This window comes from Triturus cristatus, chromosome 5_1 (genome assembly GCF_964204655.1).
Source record: "Triturus cristatus chromosome 5_1, aTriCri1.1, whole genome shotgun sequence".
Taxonomy (NCBI): domain Eukaryota; kingdom Metazoa; phylum Chordata; class Amphibia; order Caudata; family Salamandridae; genus Triturus; species Triturus cristatus.
Genome location: NC_140587.1, coordinates 257,773,142 through 257,797,869, shown reverse-complemented (window position 1 = coordinate 257,797,869; position 24,728 = coordinate 257,773,142). Strand labels below are relative to the sequence as shown.

The 24,728-nt window shown below is 44.2% G+C and overlaps 1 protein-coding gene across 1 annotated transcript in view; it reads left to right on the top strand.

Annotated features, from left to right (window-relative positions):
- The window catches only part of TG (thyroglobulin), a 660,241-nt gene that overhangs the window by 118,897 nt on the left and 516,616 nt on the right, over positions 1–24,728 (top strand). The window contains exons 8-12 of the mRNA XM_085604890.1: positions 2,158–2,343; positions 7,508–8,599; positions 10,712–11,299; positions 19,340–19,582; positions 23,757–23,897. Coding sequence (XP_085461016.1) covers positions 2,158–2,343; positions 7,508–8,599; positions 10,712–11,299; positions 19,340–19,582; positions 23,757–23,897 — 2,250 coding nt within the window. The remainder of the gene's footprint in view (positions 1–2,157; positions 2,344–7,507; positions 8,600–10,711; positions 11,300–19,339; positions 19,583–23,756; positions 23,898–24,728) is intronic.

Genomic DNA, 24,728 nt, shown 5'->3' with positions numbered 1-24,728 from the left:
TTACTTTAGTTGATTTGCTTTAATTTCTTGTTGGTCTTGAGCATTTGGTAGCGCTGAGAGATCACTTTTGGGTTTCCTCCTTATTCTACCTAAGTTTGGTCTGACCTTTTACCTTTAAGGATCTGGAAAACCTGTTAAGAGGCTTGTCTCTCTGGGGTACTTTTCTATGTGGCTCTTCCACTTGCCTAGTAGCACCATGAGAGTTAGTACGGGAGTGAACACCTATCCGTCTTCATAAGGCACCGCAGTCCGGGTCCTTCTAGTTGCTATTATTATTTTGTTAACGTTTTGATTGACCATTTTTTGCCATCCATTGCGCTACTTGGGTGCATCTCATGTTTTATACCATGCCTTCAAGAGGAGAGTTTTTTCAGGTATTACCAGTTGCTACCTGTTTTCTCTCCTACTGTTTTTATGTTTAGAGCGGGGCCCCTTTCCCTGAGTTGAGACCAGGTTGAGGTGAGGGCAGCACCCACTTGATATGGGTAAGTGCAATTCAATTTATTACATTGAATGCCATTCAGCATTAATATATGCGTGATTTAAGGTCATTTAGGATTAATGACCACTGAGTAAGTTTGTTTGTACACAATGGGCTATTGTATCTTCTTACTTTCTTCCACAGGTATCCGGTTTTGATTGTTCCTGACCTGACCGGTGCGGTAGGATTAGTTTATTCACACACCCCTTTTTGAATATTTTGTTGACACATTTTCACATTGAACCACAGCAGTAATTTAGGTCCTGACGAAAGCCCTGATACTATTTGATCCTTTGTGGGCAGAAACATGTTGACCAATCATGCTATGGACAATAGCATAATGACAAAACTATTTATGCCATATTGCCATTTTGCTTCTTAATCTTGACAAGGGTCCTCTACCAATAAAGAATCTTTGAGCATCCTTAGCCATTTTTAAATTCACACTATTATAATTTTTACTGCTGATTTTAGGATCTCCCGTTTTGCTCTTTGGGTAGGATTTCATCCCAGACAATACCCGTGAGGGATCAGGTGACTATCCTCCTTTGTTGTTTCTTCCATGCTAGTGACCGGATCACTGTTTCATGAACTGGTCCAGCAGGTTGGAGCATACAGACCCAGATGATAATAACAATTAACCACCTTAAGTGATTGATGGGTCCTGTTTAAGGATAGGCTCTCTTATAGAGTTGTCACTTTTATAATGGGGTTTACCTTGGCTATTTTGTGTACTTTCTTTACTCAGCCCCAGACCCAGGTTGTTTCAGTGCTGTGAATTCCTAATGCTAGCCTATGAGAGGAGTAGGCCTCACAGTAGTGAGAAACCAAAAAAGCTGTTTGTCACTACCACGACATGCCACACAATAAACCCACCTGACCTACCTTTTACTCATGCAGCACCCTACCCATAGGGCTACCTATGGCCTACCTTAGGGGTAACCTACATGTAGTAAAAGGGGAGTTTTTTAAAGGTTTGTCACATAGCTTTAAATGCCAAGTCACTGTGGCAGTAAACTGAGCACGCAGACCCAGAAGTGGCAGACCAGAGACAGGTTTGAAAGGCTACATCTGTGGGTGACACAAGCAGTACTGCAGGCCCACTATTGTCATTTAATTTACAGGCCGTGGGTATATGGGATGCCACTTTAAAAGGGACTTACAAGACAAATTAAATATGCCAAACAGGTGTAAACCAATCATGCCATGCTTTAGATGAGAGCACATGCACTTTAGCACTGTTTAGCAGTGGTAAAGTGCCCAGAGTCATAAAGCCAGCAATAAGCGGGTCAGAAAAATGGGCACATTCAATAGGTGAGTAAGTAGTACTTTATGACATGGTTAATAGAATGGTTCCAGAGGATTGTAGGAATCACTGAGGGTCCCAAGTGCCCATTGACAAGAATTACATGACCATTGCAACACTCTGTGTGCGCCCTGATGTCTTCATTTAGAATAACCTGCACCTCTTGATGAACATGACGTAACATAACGTAACATACCATAATGTTCATGGAACAATGTGACAGTGGTGCCCACTCTAATTAGCATGTTATAATTGGAATTAATATTGCTGTTGCTGAAGAAAGACGCCATGTGTGCACTGGTTGTGTCTCGTACCTTCATCTTCTGTCACTGGTGATAATACACTCAGTAATTGTGCATGTTTCCTGCAGGTCCATCTAAATGTGAGCTCGAGCGGTTCACGGCGACTGAGTCTGGGGATGTCTTTGTGCCATCCTGTGATGACCGTGGGGAGTATCGGCGGGTGCAGTGCCAGCGTGGAGGGCAGTGCTGGTGTGTGGATGCCAGAGGGAGGGAAATCTATGGAACCAGGAGAGCCGGCGAGCCCCCGAGCTGCGGTATGTGTCATAAGCCAGGCTTTTCACAGACATTTTATTGATATGTGTACTTTTCTTTAAGCCTTGAATGTCACTCAAGTTCCAAACCCGCAAACACAACCACCTGTACGACCACTCCCTCTCACTTGTGCCCAAAAGAAACTCTAAAGGTTAGTTGCTCATAACATGGAGACTGGTGACTATTCCATCATAAATGCTGATAGCCAGATTGCATTAGAGGTGCTGTTTTTTGGGCCGTTTTTGAAAAAGGAAAAAGTCTCATGACCAGCTTTCAGGCAACAAAACAAGCCGTTTTAAGCAAACGTGTTTTTGTCCACGGGGCCAATCTATAACCACTACCTGTGGATGACCCTTCATGGATGAGTCGCAGGCTCCACCAGGATCCTCAGCTCAGCACCTGCGCCTTGAACCAATAGGTCACTAGAACCCTAAGCACCCCAGGAGCCGTATTATGGAAAGTGCCCCGGAGATGCAACGGGCATGTGCGCCTGTTGTGTGCACTCCGGGGGTACTTTGGTATTACAGGAAGGGCCGCAGATGCGGCTGCTTTAAAGCTCCTCAGTTTTTCACTTGAATGCGCTGCCCCCAGGGCAGCACGACTTTGTGACTTCCCGTGGGGCAGGACGTTCAATGTATTTTGGCGCACTTTCCCTGTTTGCACTCGGCGTACCTGTTTTAAGGTGCACCATGGTGCTAAAGGAGTAACTGCACCCTAAGGGCCACCACAGGCCTCTATGGATGCTTCCTGCGCACTCCTGGGGCCGAATTATACAACGCAGCACATTTTATCCTTGTTAGCACCGCGCGCACCTTTCAAAAGATGTGCTCTGCACTAACAAGGAGAGTGCGCTGTATTAGATTGAATGCGCTGCCCCTAGGGCAGCCGCAAACTCATGCTGCCCCGAGGCCAGCTTATTCATATGAAATACGGAGCGTCTTTGAAGCAGCTCCTTTTAGGTGGTGTACTGTCAGCGCTGCTCCTAACAGCTGCTTTACTCTGCCCCTGCTCCCGGGCCATATTATAGACACGGTGTAAAGAGATTTCCTCTTTTGCATGGGGACATGCCCCCTTGCGAATGAAGGAGTGCCCTCTGATGATAGTGCTGGTGCTATATGTGTGCAAATGCTAGGTAATACCAAAGTATTCCGGGGGAATGCAAAGCGGGCGCAAACTCCCATTGTGCCTCCGGAGCACTTTGTATAATACGCCCCCTGGGCCTCTCGGGAGAGCGCATCCCGTAGAGCCTGAGGGCCACCAGCTTGTCTTATGTCCCCAAACCTGGTCCAGGTGCATGATGCAGCTCTTCTCATTGACCTGTCCCAAAGAGGTGGTCACTCAGCCTCCCTCCACACCTCCTATAGCCCGCAGAGGCAAAGATGAATGAATCGGGCCCCGTGCGCCCTTGCTGTCCGTTACACCACATGAATACATTGTAAAAAAAAGTATATAGGTGCTGCGATTTAATAATTCCTGGTGAATGTTTGTCTTTTACACTCATTACTCAACCAATGGATCTCTCCTCAGGCTAACTCCCCCACTCCTGTACCACAGGGATGTATTTCTAACATTATAAAACTCTGGGATGCCGCTGGTGTTCGAGGAGGGGCAAGGTGTGTGTGCCTAATGCAGCGCTGTAGAAACAAAGGACGGACAATATAAATACACCTGCAGCTGGTCTCCAATGGGCTCGCAATACCCCCCCCCCCCCCAACACCCCCCACCCAGAAAGTTCTGAAGACAGATATCTAAAGGAGAGCCATAAAGACTGATAGGAGCAGATTGATGAGGAAAACGGTAGAGAGGTAAATGTGTTGGGGGAAAAGAGAAAGAAGAAGAAGAAAGGAGAGCAGGACATAGAAATGGTAAAAGAGAGTAAGGCTCGGGGAGGCCGAGTCTGAAAGAAAGAGAGTGTGTGGGGCCGGCAAGGAGAAAATTAGAACACTGTCAGAAAGAGAGTGAGAGAGAAAAATAAAGAATACAACTATTGTTGTTGTGTGGGTTTGACGGGAAGGAAGAAGGGGGTACTTTAGAGAACGAGTAGTGATCATATGGCATGGGAACTGTTCACTTTTTTCGTGGACAGGTACATTCATGACACGATTAATACAATTGTACCCCCAATCACTGATCCCCAAGACTGTTGCATTTGGCATGCAATTATGCCGCGCAGGAAGAGATGGGGTTCTTTAAATATGTCAGTCAACATGCCGATTGTGTCGTCTTGGCTCACAGAGCCAATCCGGGCCCCTCGCTCGACTCCTCCTCCTATGCAATCTCCGCTCACTCACACTTAGGATGTACATCACTTTCTGCCTTCATAAGTTTATTGAAAATTCTTGAAAGATCCTCCCTTTCGTGGGTTTTGTAGGTATAAGCAGTGCTTAATTTGTAAAACACTAAGTGCCGGGGCCCAAAGTATTGCTCAGAAGCCCACAGCAGGCGTTACAAATATCAGAGGTGATAATAATTTATAACACTAAAAGTAAGAAGACATAACAAACAATTAAAAACAGTAATAAATATAACTATATAAAAAAGCTATTAACCACTTAAACAATATTCCTAACTGCAATATTCTGTCTCACAATATTCTTGACATCACAACATTTTTCACACAATATTTGTGTCCAACGATATTTTTGGGATGATATTAAGGTTGTGAACATTACACACAGTGCAGAATTGGCTCCTGCAAAATGTGCAAAGAGATTTATTGTTAAAATAAAACGTGCTTTTAAACCATATCTATTTTTAGTAATATGCAGTATGACTGTGTTATGCCCTGCATAGTATTTTCATATCTTGCAGTTTCCCAGTTCTCCTGCTGTTCAGCCACAGCGTGTGTTTGGAGTAGAATGTTGAGAATGCTGTGATGCATAGAACGTTGGGAGTCTGACAGGGTGACAGATGACAGTTACAGATGGGCTGAGCAGCAGACTGGCTGCTCCTGGTGGGGTTAGATACTACCAAGGGGGTTTGATACTACAAAGGTGTATGCTGTGGCATAGGACCAAGGACTTACTACTGGGCTAACCTACTTTACCTTATCCTGTTACCTGTACTACCTGTTGGATGTACCAGTAAACCAACTTGCTGTACAACTGGAATAAAGGTACTAAAGAACTTACATGGCTATCAGCGTCTACTTCATGTAAGAGTACAACATATTTTTGGCGACGAGGATGGGATTAAGAGTACAACAGACTGTCCATAGTCGAAACCTTTTTTATACATTTCCATCAGAAGGTCACACTCCAGAATTAATTTGAGACCTTTACATTACTCTAAAAAAGAATGCATCTTTGTCACCATGATGCCTCAAATGACTCCATCATTTAAAACCCTATGCTGGCTCCCAAGCAGCCTTTAAATTTGCTGATTAACCAATTATTCACATTTACATTTCTTTCAGGTAGCAGACACCTTGGCTAGAAGGCTTGTTTTTGTAAAATTTAAAAAAAGATTGAAAACGTCGTTCCCAATAGATCCAGCCCACTTCAACCACTGATTTCATGTAATATATTTACAATAAAAGCATTAAAGAAGCGTGTCATGGAACAAAAAATTGACATTAAATCAGTAAAGAACACTGTTCGAAATCTTAGCTGTTTGGATAGCTTTCAGCAGGCAAAGCCTTCAGAACTGTCTCATACCTCATCTTTGCAATAATAATAATTATGAATATATGTATGGCCTGTAAAAACTTTCAATTAATAGATGCTATTATCCTCCATCTCAATTGTAGTTTCTTCTTCAACCTTTGAGGCATCCAGCTCTGAAAACAATGGCAGGGAACCCATGGGAAGCCTCTAAAGGTGTGGCAAGCTTCATCACCAGGTCTCCTTCTGGTCCTCATTTTTCAGGGACCTCTTATGATATTGTTTCACTCGGGCTTTAGTGACACTAGAAAGGGTGTAGGGTCATTATACCCTGTCCACATCCCACATCTGTATTTGCCTATATCATGGACACCTGCTATTAAAGGGATACCTGGGTGTTTATAAGCTATTTTTTTTATCTACCAGTAGACCCCGGCTGAAACAATATCCTAAGGGCCCCCTGAAAAACGTTTGAGCCCATCCTGGCTTTTAGGGACCAGGATGAGACCTGGTGATGAAGCATGCCACTAATAGAGTGGGTGAGGGTTTTTAACAAAACCTATGGTGGTTTCCCATGGGATACCTTCAGTTGTTTTCACTTTTGATTCCAATTGGAAGACTTGTTGATCACAAGGTGTAGGATGCCTTTTTGTGATGAATATTTGATTAGGGAGACTGTACCCCATATCCTGATATTAGTATTTCCCCTCACTGGTCATAAAACAGCTTTTTTTAACGAGATTCAGGTTCTTTGTCATGAAGATCTGAGTATGCTCTTTAGCATTTCAGCCTGTGACCTAGAACTTTCTTCTAAGCATTCATTCACTCAAACATAAAGAGTAATGAATTGTATAATAGCAGCATGTGCTAGTAACAGGGCATGTAAACCATAGAGAAACATACGTGTTAGTTATTAATAATACATTTATGTTCTTTTTTCCTCCACACGTCTCTGGTTGTGTAATAACTTCATTTGTATTATTCATGGCTGTGTTAGTTCACGAAGAGGATTTAGCATGGTTATGCTGAAAATCATTGAAGAATTGCACTTTTGCAGAGTGACTCCTTGGTTCTTTACCCATCAATAACTCTTGTTTTGCTTGACGTCATCCTGCAACCTCGCAATACCTTGGATGTGTCTGTTAAAATCCACCTGCAAGGGGCAGTCTAGACAAAAGGGCTTTACAAGCTTTGGCCACTGGTCTGTCTTTTTGGACCCAATAATAGAGTCTGTACCGTTTCAGTCCATTGCTTTGTCTGGAGTGCACAGCATTTGGGAGAGTACAAAATGTATGTTAGTTACAGGGCGTTGTCCAGATACCACAAGATCGCATGTTTTCTGAGGCCGTCAGACTAAGTCTTCCATCTTTTTGAACTGAAGTGTATAAGTATCTTCAGCTGGATAATAATACCAAATTTCTTGCAAATGGTTTGAGAGAAATATAGTTTGTGATGTGTGATATATAAACAGTTATTATTAAAGTACAGGCTCTCTTGTTCCACTGCATAGCATAATGTTTTGGAGATTTTGTAGTCATTTGAATTTTGTTTTTTCTTGTTTTAGGTGATGGACAAGGCTGCATTTTTAAAAGACGTCAAGCACTATCTAGGCTCTTTTATGGTCCCGTTGGATACTTCAGGCAACATAGTCTGTTCGAGGAGCAAAACAAGATCTCACAGTCACAAGAAACCAGCCCAAAACACTGCTCTTCCTATCTCCAGGAACTGTTTGCAACATCTGGGCTCCTGTCTTATGTTGGTCAAAGACAGGAAGTCAACCAGTCTAAGATTGTCCCTGTGCTCTCTGAAGCAATCCAGGGGTTGTTTCCATCTAGAAAATTGGGTAAAACTGCTCTTCAGTTGACCTCCAGTCCACAAAGATTTCAGCAAAATCTGTTTGGAGGGAAGTTCTTGAAGAATCTCAGTCGGTTCAACTTTACAGGCTCCCTTGGCCAAAGGGGAAAATTAAACTTTAGTCAATTTTTCGAGCAGGTTGGTCTACAAGGAAGGTATAGTGGTGGCAATTTTGTAGAGCTTGCTAAACTCTTTTCTCCAGAAGACAATTCTTATTTAACAAAAGAGTCGCTTGGGTTCTCAAAAGAGACATTTAATTTGGATCAGACTATCTCTGACAATTTCGGTCGCAGAGTGAACTTACAGGAAAACCAGAAAATGCTCACGGCTCTCTCCTCACTTCTGGAACAGAAGGAGTTCTTAACACTAATGGAGCATGTCACTTCTGTCCCTGAAAGCATCGATGTGGATTTAACGGATGTGATCAAAGCGGTTCTAGAGTCACAAGAATGTGATGCTTCATCAGAAATCTTTGTGCCAACCTGTACCAATGATGGAAGATATGAGGAAGTCCAGTGCCTCGCAGGAGAATGCTGGTGTGTCGATGTATCAGGCAATGAAATCCCTGGGTCAAAGATCCTTGGCAAACATCCAAAATGCCCAACTGAATGTGAGAAGACAAGAGACAGGCTGAATACCCTAAAGAAAAGCCAACCAGCAAATTCGGAATTGTTTGTCCCCTCTTGCACATCAGATGGTGCATTCCTTCCAGTGCAATGCGTCGGGAAAAGATGCTTCTGTGTTGATCTGGAGGGTAGATCGCTTCCAGGAACGGAAAGTGCTGCTGGGGAGCCATATCTATGTGAGTTATTGGGGAGACACAAGCTGGTGTAGTACCTCCACTAACAACTCAACCTAATTCAGATTGGTAGATTATTATAGATATTAAAAGACATTCTTATATATCAATCTTAGTTACAGTTAAAAAGTTAGAGCAGGGTTAAGATTGATTTGCTTATGGCTGAGTCTTTTCTGAGATGGCATGGAGGGCAAAAGAATGAGGGGTTGGAATGCTACCCCAAGTTATTGGCAGTGGTTAGGCTTATTAAAAACATCCTCCCATCCCCTTTCAGCCAGTCAGTGTGTGCTTGAGCACGCTTGTCTTAAGGGTGCGTTTTCAAAGATGTTGTCCCATGTCTCAAAAGAAGTAGCTGATCTTGTGCCCCACTTTGATGACGAAACAGTAGCCCGGTGATTTAACATTCGAGCACTAGTGGTTCTTGATGTGCATGCTGGGGTGTTTTTTAATGAATGCAATGTAAATCTGAGTGTTGCAATCCAGTTTTAGTATTTTTGATTGAATCCAGGGGACTGGATGAAGACTCACCATTCAATGTGGTTGACAGTGTTGAATGTCTTGCCCACTACTAATAAAATAAGTGGGATTGTGTTACGAAGCCAAGGTGACTAATGTTGAGTAAGTTATAACAGTTTGCATGCCATGAAGCGAGACGTAGGACTGCGCCTAAGTGGTCAAATTTGCTAATTATCTCCTATTGTATCCTGGAACATGCTGTGATGTATGTAATATTGTGATTCAATCATCTGTGGTCAGAGTGCCTACAGAAGAAGAAGTTGAAGGGCAGTGCCTTCATTACTGTGAACATAAAGAGGCAGAGCACACGAACAGCCCCAAATGACTTCCTGTCTGCCCAGCAAATCACTTACAGATGGTTGACTGGTGGACTGGAAGCCACTGTTAGGACATCAAGTAGCTACAGGAAGAAACGTGACAGATAATTATTAGTTACACCATGACTATCATAAAGGACAGCCCTAAAATCTGCTTAGTTGAAATATTGTGATGGCCACTCGGGCTAGTGGAACAGAGCACTGTGGTCATTTTAGCTTACCGTGATGATGGTGACTATGTAGCCAAACCAACTGCAATAAGTGCTCTGAGACTGGTGACCAGGTGGCAGGATACACATCTACATTGCCAACTGTGCTGATTTGTAGTCACGTGAAGGTAGATTATGTTCAAGGAAATCAATTCTTAGAGTGAATCAAAATGTGCATATTCTGTTAGGTTGCCTTGTGACACGTATGAAAGGACGGGGTCGGTGATAGCTAAAGCAACTAGAATAAACCAGGCAAGTCGCTGTACAAAATGTCTTTACCGGGTCCTAGGAGGCAGAGTCAGCACTGGTCTCAGACCGACGCCTAGAGCGTGAGGCGACCCCCATAGAGTACCCGCTGTAACCCGCAACAAGGGAGACCAGGTTCAAGTTGAACGTATGAACAAGGGAGTAATTACCATCTCCCTGTACTTCCACGAGAGCACCTTCGAATATTAGGTTACTCAACATTGCACTAGGTCCTGAAGAAAGCCCACCTGACCCTTCGGGGCTTATGAGGGCTGAAACATGTCGACCTTTTTTTGACACCAATTTTAAAAGTGCACTAGACCATAACAAGTCTTATATGTGCACACTTACAAGATATATTTTTAGAAAACCATCCCGAAACCAGTACTAATAAAGATATCTACTGGTTTTACGAGATTTTTATTAAACACTTTTTCACCACAAGTCACCTCACTTTTTTATTCACGATCACTACTGAGACTACCAGTGGTACAACCTCCGGGTGGAGGAAGCATTGGATTAACCCAATGATTATGCGATCACGTTGATAACAATTAAGCGGAGAACCAAGATATACCGCTTCACTCGATCCTTTGCCAAACGTGAATGAGGGTTTCTTAAACAGTACGATGTACTGACTTTGCAATACCCTGGTTCTTTCAGGACCAGTGATCCACTTTCCTATTGATTTTTGCTGCTTTGTGAAATCATGGACACCTAAATGGCAAGGACTGGAAGGGAGAACATATTCAGGAAGACATTGTGTATGCATGACGTGTTCATATGTGTGTGATATGTATAAATATTAGTGTGCTCTTTTATTTTAGGTCCCAGTTCCTGCCAGCTGACCGCAGGCCCGTACTTCCTGCAGATGGCGCAGCTGCTGTTATCCAGCCCTGCCACCCTGCCTCAGTTCTCCAGTGTGTATATCCCACAGTGCAAGGCTGATGGAGGGTGGAGAGCAGTGCAGTGCAATGGCCCCACTGAGCAGGTCTTTGAATGGTATCAAGCATGGGTCACACAGAACAATGCAGGCAAAGATGTGCCTCTCATGGACATTCTCAATGAAATTATGGAGTATAAAAAGACGTCGGCAAAGGATTTTGCCGTGTTTGTTGGCCAGCTCTACGGTGCGGGCCATCAGAATGTTTTCCCACTATTTTCCAAGTATGCCACGTTTGACAGCATTCCTTCAGGTGTGTTGGAAGGCAACTTCACATCTGAAACTGATAACATTTTATTGAACCCATATATATTCTGGAGGCTTTTGAGCGGCAGTGTGTCCCGTTACCCAGGATCCTACAATGATTTTAATCTACCCTACGGTCACTTTGAGCTTCGTAATTGCTGGTGTGTTGATGAAGATGGAATAGAAATTCGAGGAACAAGAACTGAGATCAACAAAATTCCAAAATGTAAGTAGAATTGGGTGGACCTTTTTAATTTTGTTTATCTATATCCACTTATTGTTATCTGCCAAAACATCCATCCTTTCTTTGCATGTATGTATGCATGTATGTATTTATTTATGTATGTATGTATGTATGCATGCATGCATGCATGCATGTTCATACATAGTAAAAATTCTAGTCATGGTGGCTTTGTGGCTAATTAGCCAGTTTTGAAGATGGTCCAGGCCATCAAAGAGAGCCAATATAGTTCTGTAAGGAAGGGGGTGATGTTATCATATTTCTTATGGACCTTGATGAGGAGTGCAGCAGCATGTAGGATGCCCCTAAGGGTGCCAGTGTGGAGTCAGGGAGTCCACGGAGCAGAGTGTTGCCCCCACCCGAATGAGAGAGTCTTCAACAGCAGTTGTGACATTGCTTTCTGGAAGAAACAGTTTCACTTTCTTTAGAAGAGAACTGTTACCAGGCTGTCTTTCTTTTATGTATGAGAGCTGTCAAAGAATCATGAGCAAAAAAAGAGTATATCCTGTACAAGGATACCAAGAAGAATACGTACAAAGTTGTGTAAAACTACATTCCCGTATTTTGCCTTCAGTAGTCCGCAGGAGGCATCTTATGTGACAACGAATTAAAACAGACATCTGTTCTAATGAAACAAGAGCTTTAGGAGTTTTCTAACAGAGGTTCATTGCTGATGCATCCAGTTAACATCACTACCTTAGAACCTTTTTAACGCTAGATTTTGCCCCCTACTCTGAAACACACAGCGCTACTGCTGAGGCATAGGCACACTTCATACATGTTTCAGTGTACAACTAATGCACCACAGGTGCAAACGTGACATACTTGAACAACCTAAGCAAACATAAGAGAGACCATAACCCTTCATTGTTGAAGTCTATACTAGCCTCAGGAAACAAGTCACCGAGATCAACAACCTCTGCTTTGCATTCAACCCGAACAAATAGTGTAATACATTCCAAATCAAACTCCCTACAAACATTCATTCCCGAAATCCACAGTCTGAATGCTATCATGTCCCACAGTGACCCCAGGAAATCACAAACAACACTTGTGGTATTAGTACCATCATGGTCTAAGCAAATAATAGGAACCAGGTGCCCTTCAACAAGATAGCCTCAAAAAGGTAATATTGAGCGTCATTCAATATACTTTATCACCTCTTCCACACCTCCACTTAATACAATTTTTTTATAGGTTACTCACCATACTCCTTACCTTTCACTACTATTCACCAACATTACCTACAGCTACTACATTGCCTAGTGCCACTCTGCTACCTCAAGACCCTCTGAAACCTGCATAGGATTTCCACCCTCCAGTTTACAACTGATTTGCCCTGTCATCTTATGTCACCTTCTGTACAACACCAATCGAGCATCTGTGTCTCTGAAGACACTGCCTTCTTCATACTCTAGAAAGACAAAGAATTCTCGCCACCGAATTGAAATGATATGGCTGATCTATACATGCTCCAAGTCCTGTTCTTTACCTCATGCTGGCCCGATGAACACAAATCTGTCTTGACTCATGACACCCAGGACATTTTGACAGAATCCAAATGCCATATAGTTGGCCTCATTGTGTCATGGTTTGGAGACAAAGCAAGAACCACTTCCTCCTTTCGGGCCAATCAAATCTTCTTGCAGAATAAGGAATATATGCGAGGGAGAGAGGCAGTAGTACCAACCTACATGACAAAGCTGCTCTTTCAGGTCTGTTCATGCACTAGACTCATGTATTCACTGCAGGGATCTGTGTTTGACCTCATTGACACAAGTTTGAATCCTGGAAGATCCAATCAGTCTTTCATCCTGCCTTGTTCGATAAAATAAGTACGGTTAAGTTGGGTATCATCTGCTATTCAGTGCCAAAATCCATGAAAGTGAATGTATACTTTATAAATGCACTTTACATTATGTCCTGCTTTGTAGTCCCCCAACGCTGTATTCCTGTATTTGAAGTGAATCGCCATCCACTGCACATGATTCCAAACAGTCCTTCCAACACATCAGTCTTCTACTGCCACAGGGACACAAGCCCATTTTCTTGGATGAATTCTCTGAAATCATTCTACACCTGAAGATGCCCTTGCTGCAAAAGACACAGGAAAGGTCATCACAAAGCCATCATGATAGACAATAAAGGCTTACTTTGAATAACGAATAAATGAGGCACCGATCAGATGAAGCAAATTTTCTTATATCAATGAGGAACTGTACAATATGGATGCCCTAAAAAGTGATCACTGCAAATCCCAACATCGTTAGAAATAACTTGAGTTTTTTTAGTCCTAAACGCCATATTCAGCAATTCCATCATCAACACCGTGGAAGAGCACGACTACACCCTCATTTCACCTCCTCCACCACAGTCCTCCTTTATACAGATGGAATCTGCTGAGATTCTGAACCTCTGCTCATCAATTCATTAGGTGTCCAATTCTTCTCTCTATGTGTGCTCACCTACATGCCTTAAATAATTCTCCTCCACTCGATCAAGAACTTCCTTTTCTCCGTTACAATTCTGGGTCTTCTGAAACAGGTGATCTTCACTATTCTTCTGAATCCAGGACAACTGCTGGCATATATTAAGACACCCTTTCCTCTGCAAAGTCATGGTAAAGGAGGTGATGAGAACTACAAAGAGTGTGCAAAAATGAACAACCTTCTCCACGCCCATCAGTCTGAATTCCACCCTTTGAAGGGTTCCAAATCCAGCTTGGCCAATAAGAGGAATGAGCATCTTCCTCCTTTGCCAATAACAACAAAATTGCACCTATGAACCTTAGTCCCCCAATCCTGCTGGTAATGCTCCAACAATGGACAGCCATTTCTGTACTTTCACTGCAATGGCTCCACTGATTTCTTATCAAATGAAGCTAAGGCGTTAGGATCGGGTAATCAGAGTCATGCACACACTCTGCCTTGTGACGTTCGTCATCATCCGTGTCCTGATTTCTTTTCAATATTTATATCCAGCCTCTGGGTCAGCTGCTTGCAGTACTACGTGAACTTCCAAATGTACACTTAAGACACCCAAATGTACTCCTGCTTGGAAAATGGTCCGAAGATTCCAAAGAACATAACTTCAAGCCTCGACCATATGGTCCACCAGGTGAAGAAGGGCTTCCTGCAGATCAGAGTATTTAGAGGCACTGAGCCCGATACACTACTGTTTGACTGGCTCTCTTTGGCTATTATGGGTGTGAGACATCCTCTTCCATTAAGGATGGCCTTCCCCGTTGACCTCCACTGAATATAGTGATGAAGGATGACCCCCTCCCCCCTCCCCATGAAGTATAGTACAGAGTCATCCCTTTATATCTGTGTGTCTTCTGGACAGGCACCCTACTTTTCGTGATATATGGCTCTCAGTGCCTGCTGAGTCGAAGCAGTAGCAAAGGGTGTGTACATGCAATTATCTCTTCATTAAAAAAATCCTCCAACTCCCCTACACAGACTACAGACTTATGCTGCTGAGACTCCTCATCCTAGAACAACTCAAACACTGCATTTTTTCTATGGTCTCCACACAAAATCATTGCTAGGCTCTGAATTATTTGGGCCCTGGTACCCAGACTGCGTTTTAACCGTCATAACTAAGACCACACCAAATGCACTGTTAAAACACTCCATTAGTACCCTGTAGATTCAAGGGTTAAATGTAAGGTCTTTTGCACTGTTCATAAACTATAGTGGTCAAAAGGCCCCTCTACATGGATGAACTTGTCATATGGATATGAGCCAACTTATTTAGGTACAGTCTCTGAACCTACTATAATCATCACCTACATCCTCAATTACAAAGAAGCTGCCACACAGCTCTACTGAACCTCAAAATGAACACAGGATGGACTTCAAACTGTGCTTCAAGTAGCACGGGAATAGAGAATCCAACTGTCTTCACAAAAGTATGATGACCAAGCCTAAAACCTGCCTACCTCTTAACAGGAGAGCACACCAAGCTGGGATGAAGCAGAGTCACATCAGAGCCAATACAGAGGAATCAGCATCTGAACTACATCCTAACATGATTGACTGTGTGCTTTCATGCTATGCAACACTAGGAGCTGCTCACCTTCCAGATTACCATTAATCACACTGGCACCCAAAATTGCCACAGAAGAGACCTGTAAGCCATTCAAACTGCAGACAGACCTATACAAATGAATTTGCCTTACTCTGCACAACTACAGCCAGCAGACAACTAGGGATGCTTGTAGTCAACACTTTAAGTAGGACGCATACTTCTCTGCCCAAAAATGTTTAGCATGGATGTAGTTCAAATGCCTTGGCATCATATTATGTTCATGCCTCATAAGACAGCATAGTTAGTCACGCATGCCTCGGAGCAGCAAATATCCAGTTTAAAATGATACACAAAGAGCCAATAAGCAGGCAGAAACTTCATCACACATTGAGGTGCCAGCCACAGGGTGCAGGGATTAACACAATCTCCTATTTCTCTGTTGGAGCTTCTGTTACAGCCATTTTACAGCCATAACACAAGTTCCCATAGAGAAATGGCAGAATGTGACTGCACAATGTGAGGTCGCATCATACTTAGGCAGTTGGGATCACCGACCAGAGGTCTGTCGGTCCTGTTTCTGTGATGCTGTCGGTCAGAGGAAATTCCGACTGACATCGTAATAGGCCCCAATGTAAGAAATCCGCCATCTTACAGCTCTGTAAAAGGACCGAAACAGACAGCCATTTTGATTGTGGTTCTTGAACGAAAGGACTTAGGCTCAATCTGAGGGCCTTCCACTGGCTGACAATGGCACAAAATATAGAGTTTAAAACCTCTGTCTCATGGGTAAATCAATGAGGGCTCTGAACTAATGCATCCAGTGCTGGACATACAAGTTGACACTTTACTACAAATCACCAATGAACTTTACTCGGCACATCTCAAACATGATGATCAACCCCACCAGGTAAATATGTGAAAGTAGATAAAGTACTGGTGGGGCAACAGGGTCTTGCGGATTGAGCCCAAACCTATCAATCTCTCTGCGAACCCTGCTTTTTGGATAACTGCCAGTTCACCTCTTTTCCTCAATGTACACATGCCGCTAGCTGCGAGTATAAAATAGTAAATGTAGGGAAAAGAAAACTTTCCCAAAGGCAGTCATTCAAGGCGATCAGTGCTCTATGGGCGCCAGGGAAGGGGCGTGCTCATTACAGATGTTTAAGGCAGCCTCCTTACTCCATCAACACTTACTGTTTTTTTTTTTATCATCACATGCATAAAGAGTTTATAATAATAAAAATCCACATTTGTCGAGCGTGAACAATCACCCGTAAGGGTTTCTAGGCGCTGGAGGCCGTCGGGAAGATTAAGCAAGCTATTGCCCAGAGTCACATGGTGCTGGGCTAATCTGCCGCCGGCGCCGGGGATCGAACCGTGATCCCCAGATTTCAGAGTCAGTCGCCCTGGCCGTGGCGCCACACCTCTTCCCTGGTTTCTCTTTCAGCTACTGCTGCTGTTCAGCTGCACGTGAAGGCATAAAACTCCAGTGCTTCATTAGTTGAAAAAAAAAGTACAGATGGCCAAACTTTTTCATAGGTGACCCACCGCCCACTTACATCATCGGACGGACCTACCTTCACCACTGTTACAGTCCGATAATTAATAGGGTCCTCTACATATTGTGACTAAAGTGGTACTTCGGTTGTGACTGAATTTAGGGCACTTGAAGCCACAAAACCTTATTGTCACAATATATGAAGCTTCCTATGCATGGTAACACTTTGCCTTTGGCACACCTCGCTGCGGTTTGTAATATGGCCACAAGGTGGGGCGAGTGGAATAACAGAACCATATATTTCAGTTCTGTCTAAACTGTATTCTGACAGTAGGGGACTGTCCTGGTCCCCTAAAATAAAGTCCAGTTTCCCACAAGTCACTACCAACTTAAAGTAAGTACTGCAAAACACACACTAATGTTTCTTGTAACAGGTGGGGTACAATATTGCAAACCTACACCCATCCTATTGTGGGGTTCCGCATGCAACATGGTGCATTGCACACCCTCAGAGAACAGCAGTCTCACCGCCCCCACCCCCTGTGACATGTCCTGCCTCCTCTTCGCAATTTAGGGTGTCCTCTGAGCCATAAAAGGAGGGTTGCATTTAGGGCTCAATGGGCGGGTGCAGATGCTTAGAGGGATAGGGGCAGATTGTGACACCACAGCAGTGCAGTCAGGCACTGTACAAGGAATCTTCAACCAAGCTTACTTTAGAATGGTGCATGCTGAAGGGCTTTAAATGGAAATATACAAGTACTGCTCCTGAGAAGTGCCCGTGCTCTCCCATTAAATGTATTGAAGCTTTGTAGAGAAGTGCAGGTACTCTCTCTTTCATCTTGAAAAAGTGCAGACACTCAGAACCGGACAGCACCTGCACATTTCAAGTACTGGTGTTGTGGAAAGGGTTAGGGTAGATCATTGGATCATTTGTTGCCCTCTGTAAACCCTCCTACATTGGAAGGGGGATAACGTACACTGCCCGAGTTGTCTATATTCTGCACCCCCCTAGCTGCTGTGTTGGCTGTCCTCATTTTCAGTGATGGGCAAATGTGCATGACCAATGGGTACAGGATATGACCCCATACTTGACATAAGTGTTGCTATTCATTATAATACGATATAGATAAACTGGAAAATATCTGATCCCATAATTAACCTTTAAAAAAAAAATGAAAACGAATTATGGATTGTTGCTGCTGCCTGTGGAATACAAATTAAGCACGCTGATTACGCCTCAGCATACTCTCATAATTCACATTTGAAAAGAAGAGGACATACACTTTCTCTGCTTCTGATTTCGTGAATACCAAACTTTTTTTTGGTCCATCCAATGTATGCCTTGTTTATCGTGGTGCAAAAACAATCTGCTCAATTCTCTAGTACACAAAGAGCAAAAGTAGTGATGAGAGAGCTTCTATTTTTCAACCACTGAAAATTCTCCGCTATATGGCCTCTTTTTAAAAAATTCTTTGAAGCACAGCGGAGAAAGGTGGGTCCATGTTCCTTCATACTAACAGGACTGGATTGACATTAAGAGACCAGCCCGAAGCTGTGGCCTACATCCCCCTATTCTTTGAAGTTTATCCACTCAAGGTGTGCATTAAAACCCCCCCATATTTGTTTTATATATACATAGTTTTGCGATTGACTGAAATCCTCGTATGCCCTGAAGAAGGTGTATGACTGCTCTTAGTCCCATACCGAAACACGTCTGCACTGTTTTGAAGAATTAATGAAGTCAACCATTTTGCTCTCCAAAGGAGACAAATAGTTGAATCATGCACCCAAACAGTGAGAGGGGGCTGAATGAGTAATTGATTAATAATTGTAGCTGAAATCAGTCAAAGGTGGGTGACTCACTAGGCCATAGCATCCTTGTCATTTTTTGTATTGCTTTTAATATGTTTGTGAGAAAGACTGAATACGGATGTATGAGTATGAATGAGAGATCAGGATGAGTGGTTGAGCTCGAATGTCTTGTGAGCAAGTGAGTGAAGGGGGTTTTCGATCAATGGGAGAATATTTCAAAAGAATTGTAATATAATGCAAAAATCAGGATTTAAAGAAAATAGTCATTTTAAAAGACAAAAAGGCAATAAATATGTTTGTGACAGTCAATAAAATTAGCTTTGTACAATAAACAGGATAGTATATTATGTTTTTTGCTCGACGTGAATGTATTGAGGTATATTTAACTTTGAGATCTATGAACGATTGGACAAGGATTGTGGGGTAAGTGGAATTTAGTTTTTCATTGGTAGGTGCACTGTGGAGATGGTTCATATTTTTGTCTACTCAAGAACTTGTGTGAGTAGGTCGAGCAATGCTTGATGTTGTGATTTTAACAGTCTCACTTTGTACTATGATTGTTTTTCACTTATTTGCACAGAAGTAACTTACAACAATGTACTTGTTCCTGGTGAAGGCTTGTGACTGGGTGGTCTTCAGCAGAAGATGCCGCCGTAGATAACGACTCTTCCTTTGTCCCGTAGGCCCCGGGCCCTGTGAGCGCGTCAGACAGCGCGCCATGCTGTTTGTGGACGAAGCGGAGCAGCTTGTCGCTGCTTCCAACAGTTCGCACTTTGCTTTTGGACACAGTTTCCTCCTGGCGAGAGGGGTCAGACTGACTGACAGGGAACTGTTTCGCCCCGCGGACACCTTCAGGTCCGGTATCTCCTTCTCGGAGCGGCTTCTAACCACAGGCGACTATTCTCTTCGACTCGCGGCGCAATCAAGTGAGTCCTGGGGCCGTATTACATGTAGAGCCCGGGAGTGGGCCGCTGGGTATTTGCCCCCCCCCCCTTTTGCACCACCAAGGCACTTTGGTAATAGAGAACTGGATGCAAACTAATCTGCTTTCCTTCCTTGACATAGATCGCACCAGTGCAAAATGTGAGTAGACACAAACCCAAGGGGAGACTCAATAATAAGCATGGGAAGCAAGCAAATGAGGGACTTCCTTTGAACCCACAGGCAAAGAAGCTGTCAGCAGGCTCACTGATTGTGTGACACATATGAAGTAGAGAGCAGTCAGTGCGCCCCCAATGGTGCCCCTCGGTACGGGAGCACTGGAGTCCCAGGGAATACCAGGCTTCCCCATGCAAGCACGTGCAGTCACACACTACACTACCTGCAGGTAGATCCCTGCCTCCACTGAAACTGAAGCTGGGTTTGCCACCTGCAGTGAAAGGCAGACTGGGGGAGGAGGTTTAAGCAGTGCCCACTTTTCAATAATGCGCGACTGCGCTATGGCCTGAGTTTGTGATTGCTCTGGGAACAGCAAGAGTTTTTATACCAGGCCTGGTCTATGGCCCTTGCACATAACTAAGTGGATGTCATGATGCAGAGCATCAGTGTGCTGCCAATATGTAATAGGGCCTCCATTCTATACAATATTTACCTTTAATGTCCTTATAATGTCATGCTTTAGGAAATGTATTCTGCATATTCTTGAAATCCACAAACGTTGGGTCATTTTCTTCTCCTGGAAAAACAGACGCATGCTGCCACTGAATTTGTAGTCACAGTAGGGAGTGGGAATGTTGCTCCTTGTGCTGTCTCTTAAGAGCATAAATGGCCATTTGGGTCTAAAAGAACAAACCCTGCGTTACAATAACTGGGGTACTGTTTTTGCAGTTAACTAATAACAACCTCCACATGTGTTCAATAAAAGTAAGAGTGAAAAGACATACTGTGTCACCTCATATAAAGCTACGGTTCCTACAGAAATCTATAGTTACCAAGAAACCGAAATATAAAGCTGTCGCAGAATGCTTGGGCCATCCCTTCTGCCTCCTCTTTGACCAAGCTGTGTTCATTTGGCAGGCCTCCCGCTGTCTGCGGTGCCTCCCGCTGTCTGTGGTGCCTCCCGCTGTCTGCGCGGCTTCCTTCTCTTCCATCTTTAATGCGGCGTCATATACTCGCCAGTTGCTGAAAAAAAGATGGAGTGCTATGGGTGTCAGCAGTGTTGGGCTGTACCACTATTTGTGTGGAAAGGGAAACTTCACACTTACTGTGCAATATAGTATTCCCTTTGTAACATCTGTTCCAATTATCTGACATATACAATTAGCTATAGTCGTTGGCACTTTACGGCCTCTGGACCCTATGCTGCTATACTCAGTCTTAAATTATGCTTAAATTGTCTGCCCATCTCCAAAAATCCAATGCAGTTGTCCTCTACACATTCTATATGTAAATGTTTTCTTGCACTGATCCTCTCACTGGTTATCCCTATAAAATCCTTGAATATTACTATAGAACAGCTAATAATCAAAGGAGATAATAGTTACCTTTAGTCGCACACCATACCGCCACCCCCCCCCCACACGTATTATGTGCGAGGCTTCACTGGACCACCTTACAGAAACATTGCACTGATGCAAACTGTGCAAATCCATTTATTCAATTTTTGAAGCTTTTGTAATACCGAAATGTCCAAGGTGACTCAGTACATGCTGCACCTCCTTTAAACATCTGCATGTGGCATCCTCATCACACATCAGCATGAGGCACCTCCATCATACATCCTCATGCACAACCTCAATCAAACATCTGCATGCCTCGCCCCATCATACATCCCAATCGTGCCACCTCAACTCAACAGCTGCATGTCTCACCCCATCATACATCCAATCGTGGCACCCCCACCGAACATCTGCATGCCTCACCTCAATCATACATCCATCTGTGGCACCCCATCAAACATCCACATGCTGCACCTTCCCAATACATCTGCATCTGGCAACTCCTTCAGACATCCATGTGCCTCACCTCCATCATACATCCACGTGTGGCACCTCGATCATACATGTGCATGTGGCATCACCATCATACATCCACGTGTGGCATCTCCATCATACAACCACGTGTGCCACCTGCATCATAGATCCACGTGTGGCACCTCCATCATACATGTGCATGTGGCACCTCCATCATACATCCACTTGCCTCGCCTCCATTATACATCCACATGTGGCACCTCCATCATACATCCACATGTGGCAACTCCATCATACATTCACGTGTGGCACCTCCATCATACATGTGCATGTGGGACCTCCATCATACATGCACATGTGGCATCTCCATCATACAACCACATGTGGCACCGCCATCATACATCCATGTGTGGCACCTCCATCATACATGTGCATGTGGCACCTCCATCATACATCCACATGTGACAGTTCCATCATACATCCACGTGTGGCACCTCCATCATACATCCACGTGTGGCACCTCCATCATACATTTGCATGTGGCACCTCCATCATACATCCATGTGTGGCACTTCCATCATACATCCACATGTGGCACCTCCATCATACATCCACGTGTGGCACCTCCATCATACATGTGCATGTGGCACCTCCATCATACATCCACGTGTGGCACTTCCATCATACATCCACATGTCGCACCTCCATCATACTTCCACGTGTGGCACCTCCATCATACTTCGATGTGTGGCACCTCCATCATACATCCACGTGTGGCATCTCCATCATACAACTACGTGTGGCACCTGCATTATAGATCCACGTGTGGCACCTCCATCATACATGTGCATGTGGCACCTCCATCATACATCCACTTGCCTCACCTCCATCATACATCCACATGTGGCACCTCCATCATACATTCACGTATGGCACCTCCATCATACATGTGCATGTGGCACCTCCATCATACATGCATGTGTGGCATCTCCATCATACAACCACATGTGGCACCACCATCTTACATCCACGTGTGGCACCTCCATCATACATCCACATGTGGCACCTCCATCATACATGTGCATGTGCACCACCATCATACATGCACGTGTGGCATCTCCATCATACAACCACATGTGGCACCGCCATCATACATCCACGTGTGGCACCTCCATCATACATGCGCATGTGGCACCTCCATCACACATCCACATGTGACACTTCCATCATACATCCACGTGTGGCACCTCCATCATACATCCATGTGTGGCACCTCCATCATACATTTGCATGTGGCACCTCTATCATACATCCATGTGTGGCACTTCCATCATACATCCACATGTGGCACCTCCATCATACATCCACGTGTGGCACCTCCATCATACATGTGCATGTGGCACCTCCATCATACATCCACGTGTGGCACCTCCATCATACATCCACGTGTGGCACCTCCATCATACATCCACGTGTTGCACCTCCATTGTACTCCATTGTTTAACCAGTTACGTGTCAAGTCGTTCCTTGTAGTCTTCACGTTGTGTAATGCAGTTCCAAGGCACACTAAGGGGGAGCATGCGCTGCACAAGTGGTCAATAATAAGGTTAATAATAAGGTTAAAATATTGACATTTTAAGAGCTCCATAAACATAATGAATGGCTCAGGGCCAGTAATGGCTGGAATGTCCTAGTGAGCTCCACCATTCCAATGCTTGTCTTTCTGTTACTCCCTTTTTAATTTAGAAAACGCTAGGCTCAGTGGGTGGAATGTTTCTATAGCAGTACAGCCCTTCTGCCCGGGGTTATTATGGTTGTTAAAGGTCCTACCCCACATTTTTGGCCTTAGCCTGTGGCTCAGGCATATACCTAGGGCCTTTAACAACCGGTACAGCCCTCGGCAGCCGGCGTCGATGCTATAATAGTGTTGTGCTACCCATGACTAGCTTACTGCTAGTCACGATGATAGAATCGGCATGCTGCAAATTCAATTCACTTGCTCACCCAGCCCTTAACACTCTCATGGGTAATGTTCACAACACTGTGGTATTAATAGCGTGCAAGCCCTGCTACTATTGAGACAAGTTTCACAGGAGTATCCATAGGCCAGTGTTACTTCTCAGGCACGCAGCTGGGCTGGTTCAATGCACTGACAGATGCGGGGCATCTATTTTCTTGTCTACTTCAGCTTTGCACTTCTACTGGAGGAGGTACTCCGCTTCTAGGCCTGCTGCGTTTGGAGAGACAACACTCTTTGGGTTTCAACCCTACATTCCTCAGTGCGACGGACTGGGAAACTGGCAGCCCGTGCAGTGCTACAAAAGCACCGGTAAGTATTGCATTTGAAAAGGCTTTCCAGCCACTCCTCGCTTCCTGAGAGCCATCGTGGCAACTGTGACTCCTGCTTTCTCTTGCATGCGCTCACTGTCTCCAACTCTCATTCTGTCTCTCTGCTTTTTGATCTCTCTCTTTCACGCTCTCTTGTACCCTCTACACCCACCTCTCTCTCTGTTTTTCTTTCTCCCCCTCCTTTCCCCCACACTCTCTCGTCTCTCTTTCTGTCGCGCTTTCTTTTCCTCACCTATCTTCTCTCTCACTCAGTTGTTCATCTGACCCCTTTTCTCTCCCTCACTCCAGTTCTCTGTCAGCATCTTTCTCCATTTCTCTCTTCTATGCAGCCCCTTATTCCCCCCTCCTTCCCTCTATGGATCTCTTCACCACATTCTCTCTCCCTCTCTCTCCCTTCTTTCTTACCCTCGCTCACTTCAATTAAACACAAATTGTACTTCATTGGGACAAATGTTGCCACTGCAAGGGTTGCCGAAGCTTCCTTCATTCACAGATTTATGGACAATTTCTAAGAGTGTGACATTCAGGCATACATTGGGGAGAGGATGTGGTCCGTCGGCTGGAGCTAACGACTTTGGTGCTGGAAACCGGGGTTCGAGCCTCGGGGTCGCGTCCACATCCTGTGATTCTGGGCAAATCACTTAATCTCCCCGTGCCTGAATGTGTAGGTAACCGGTGCTCATGTAAAGCGCTCCAATACCTTCGGGTCGAGTTCGCACTATATAAAATCTGCAATAAAAAAATAAATACATGTTCTGCTGCCTATTTGCTGAACATTTAATCGTATGCACACCCTCTCAAAATTGCGGTA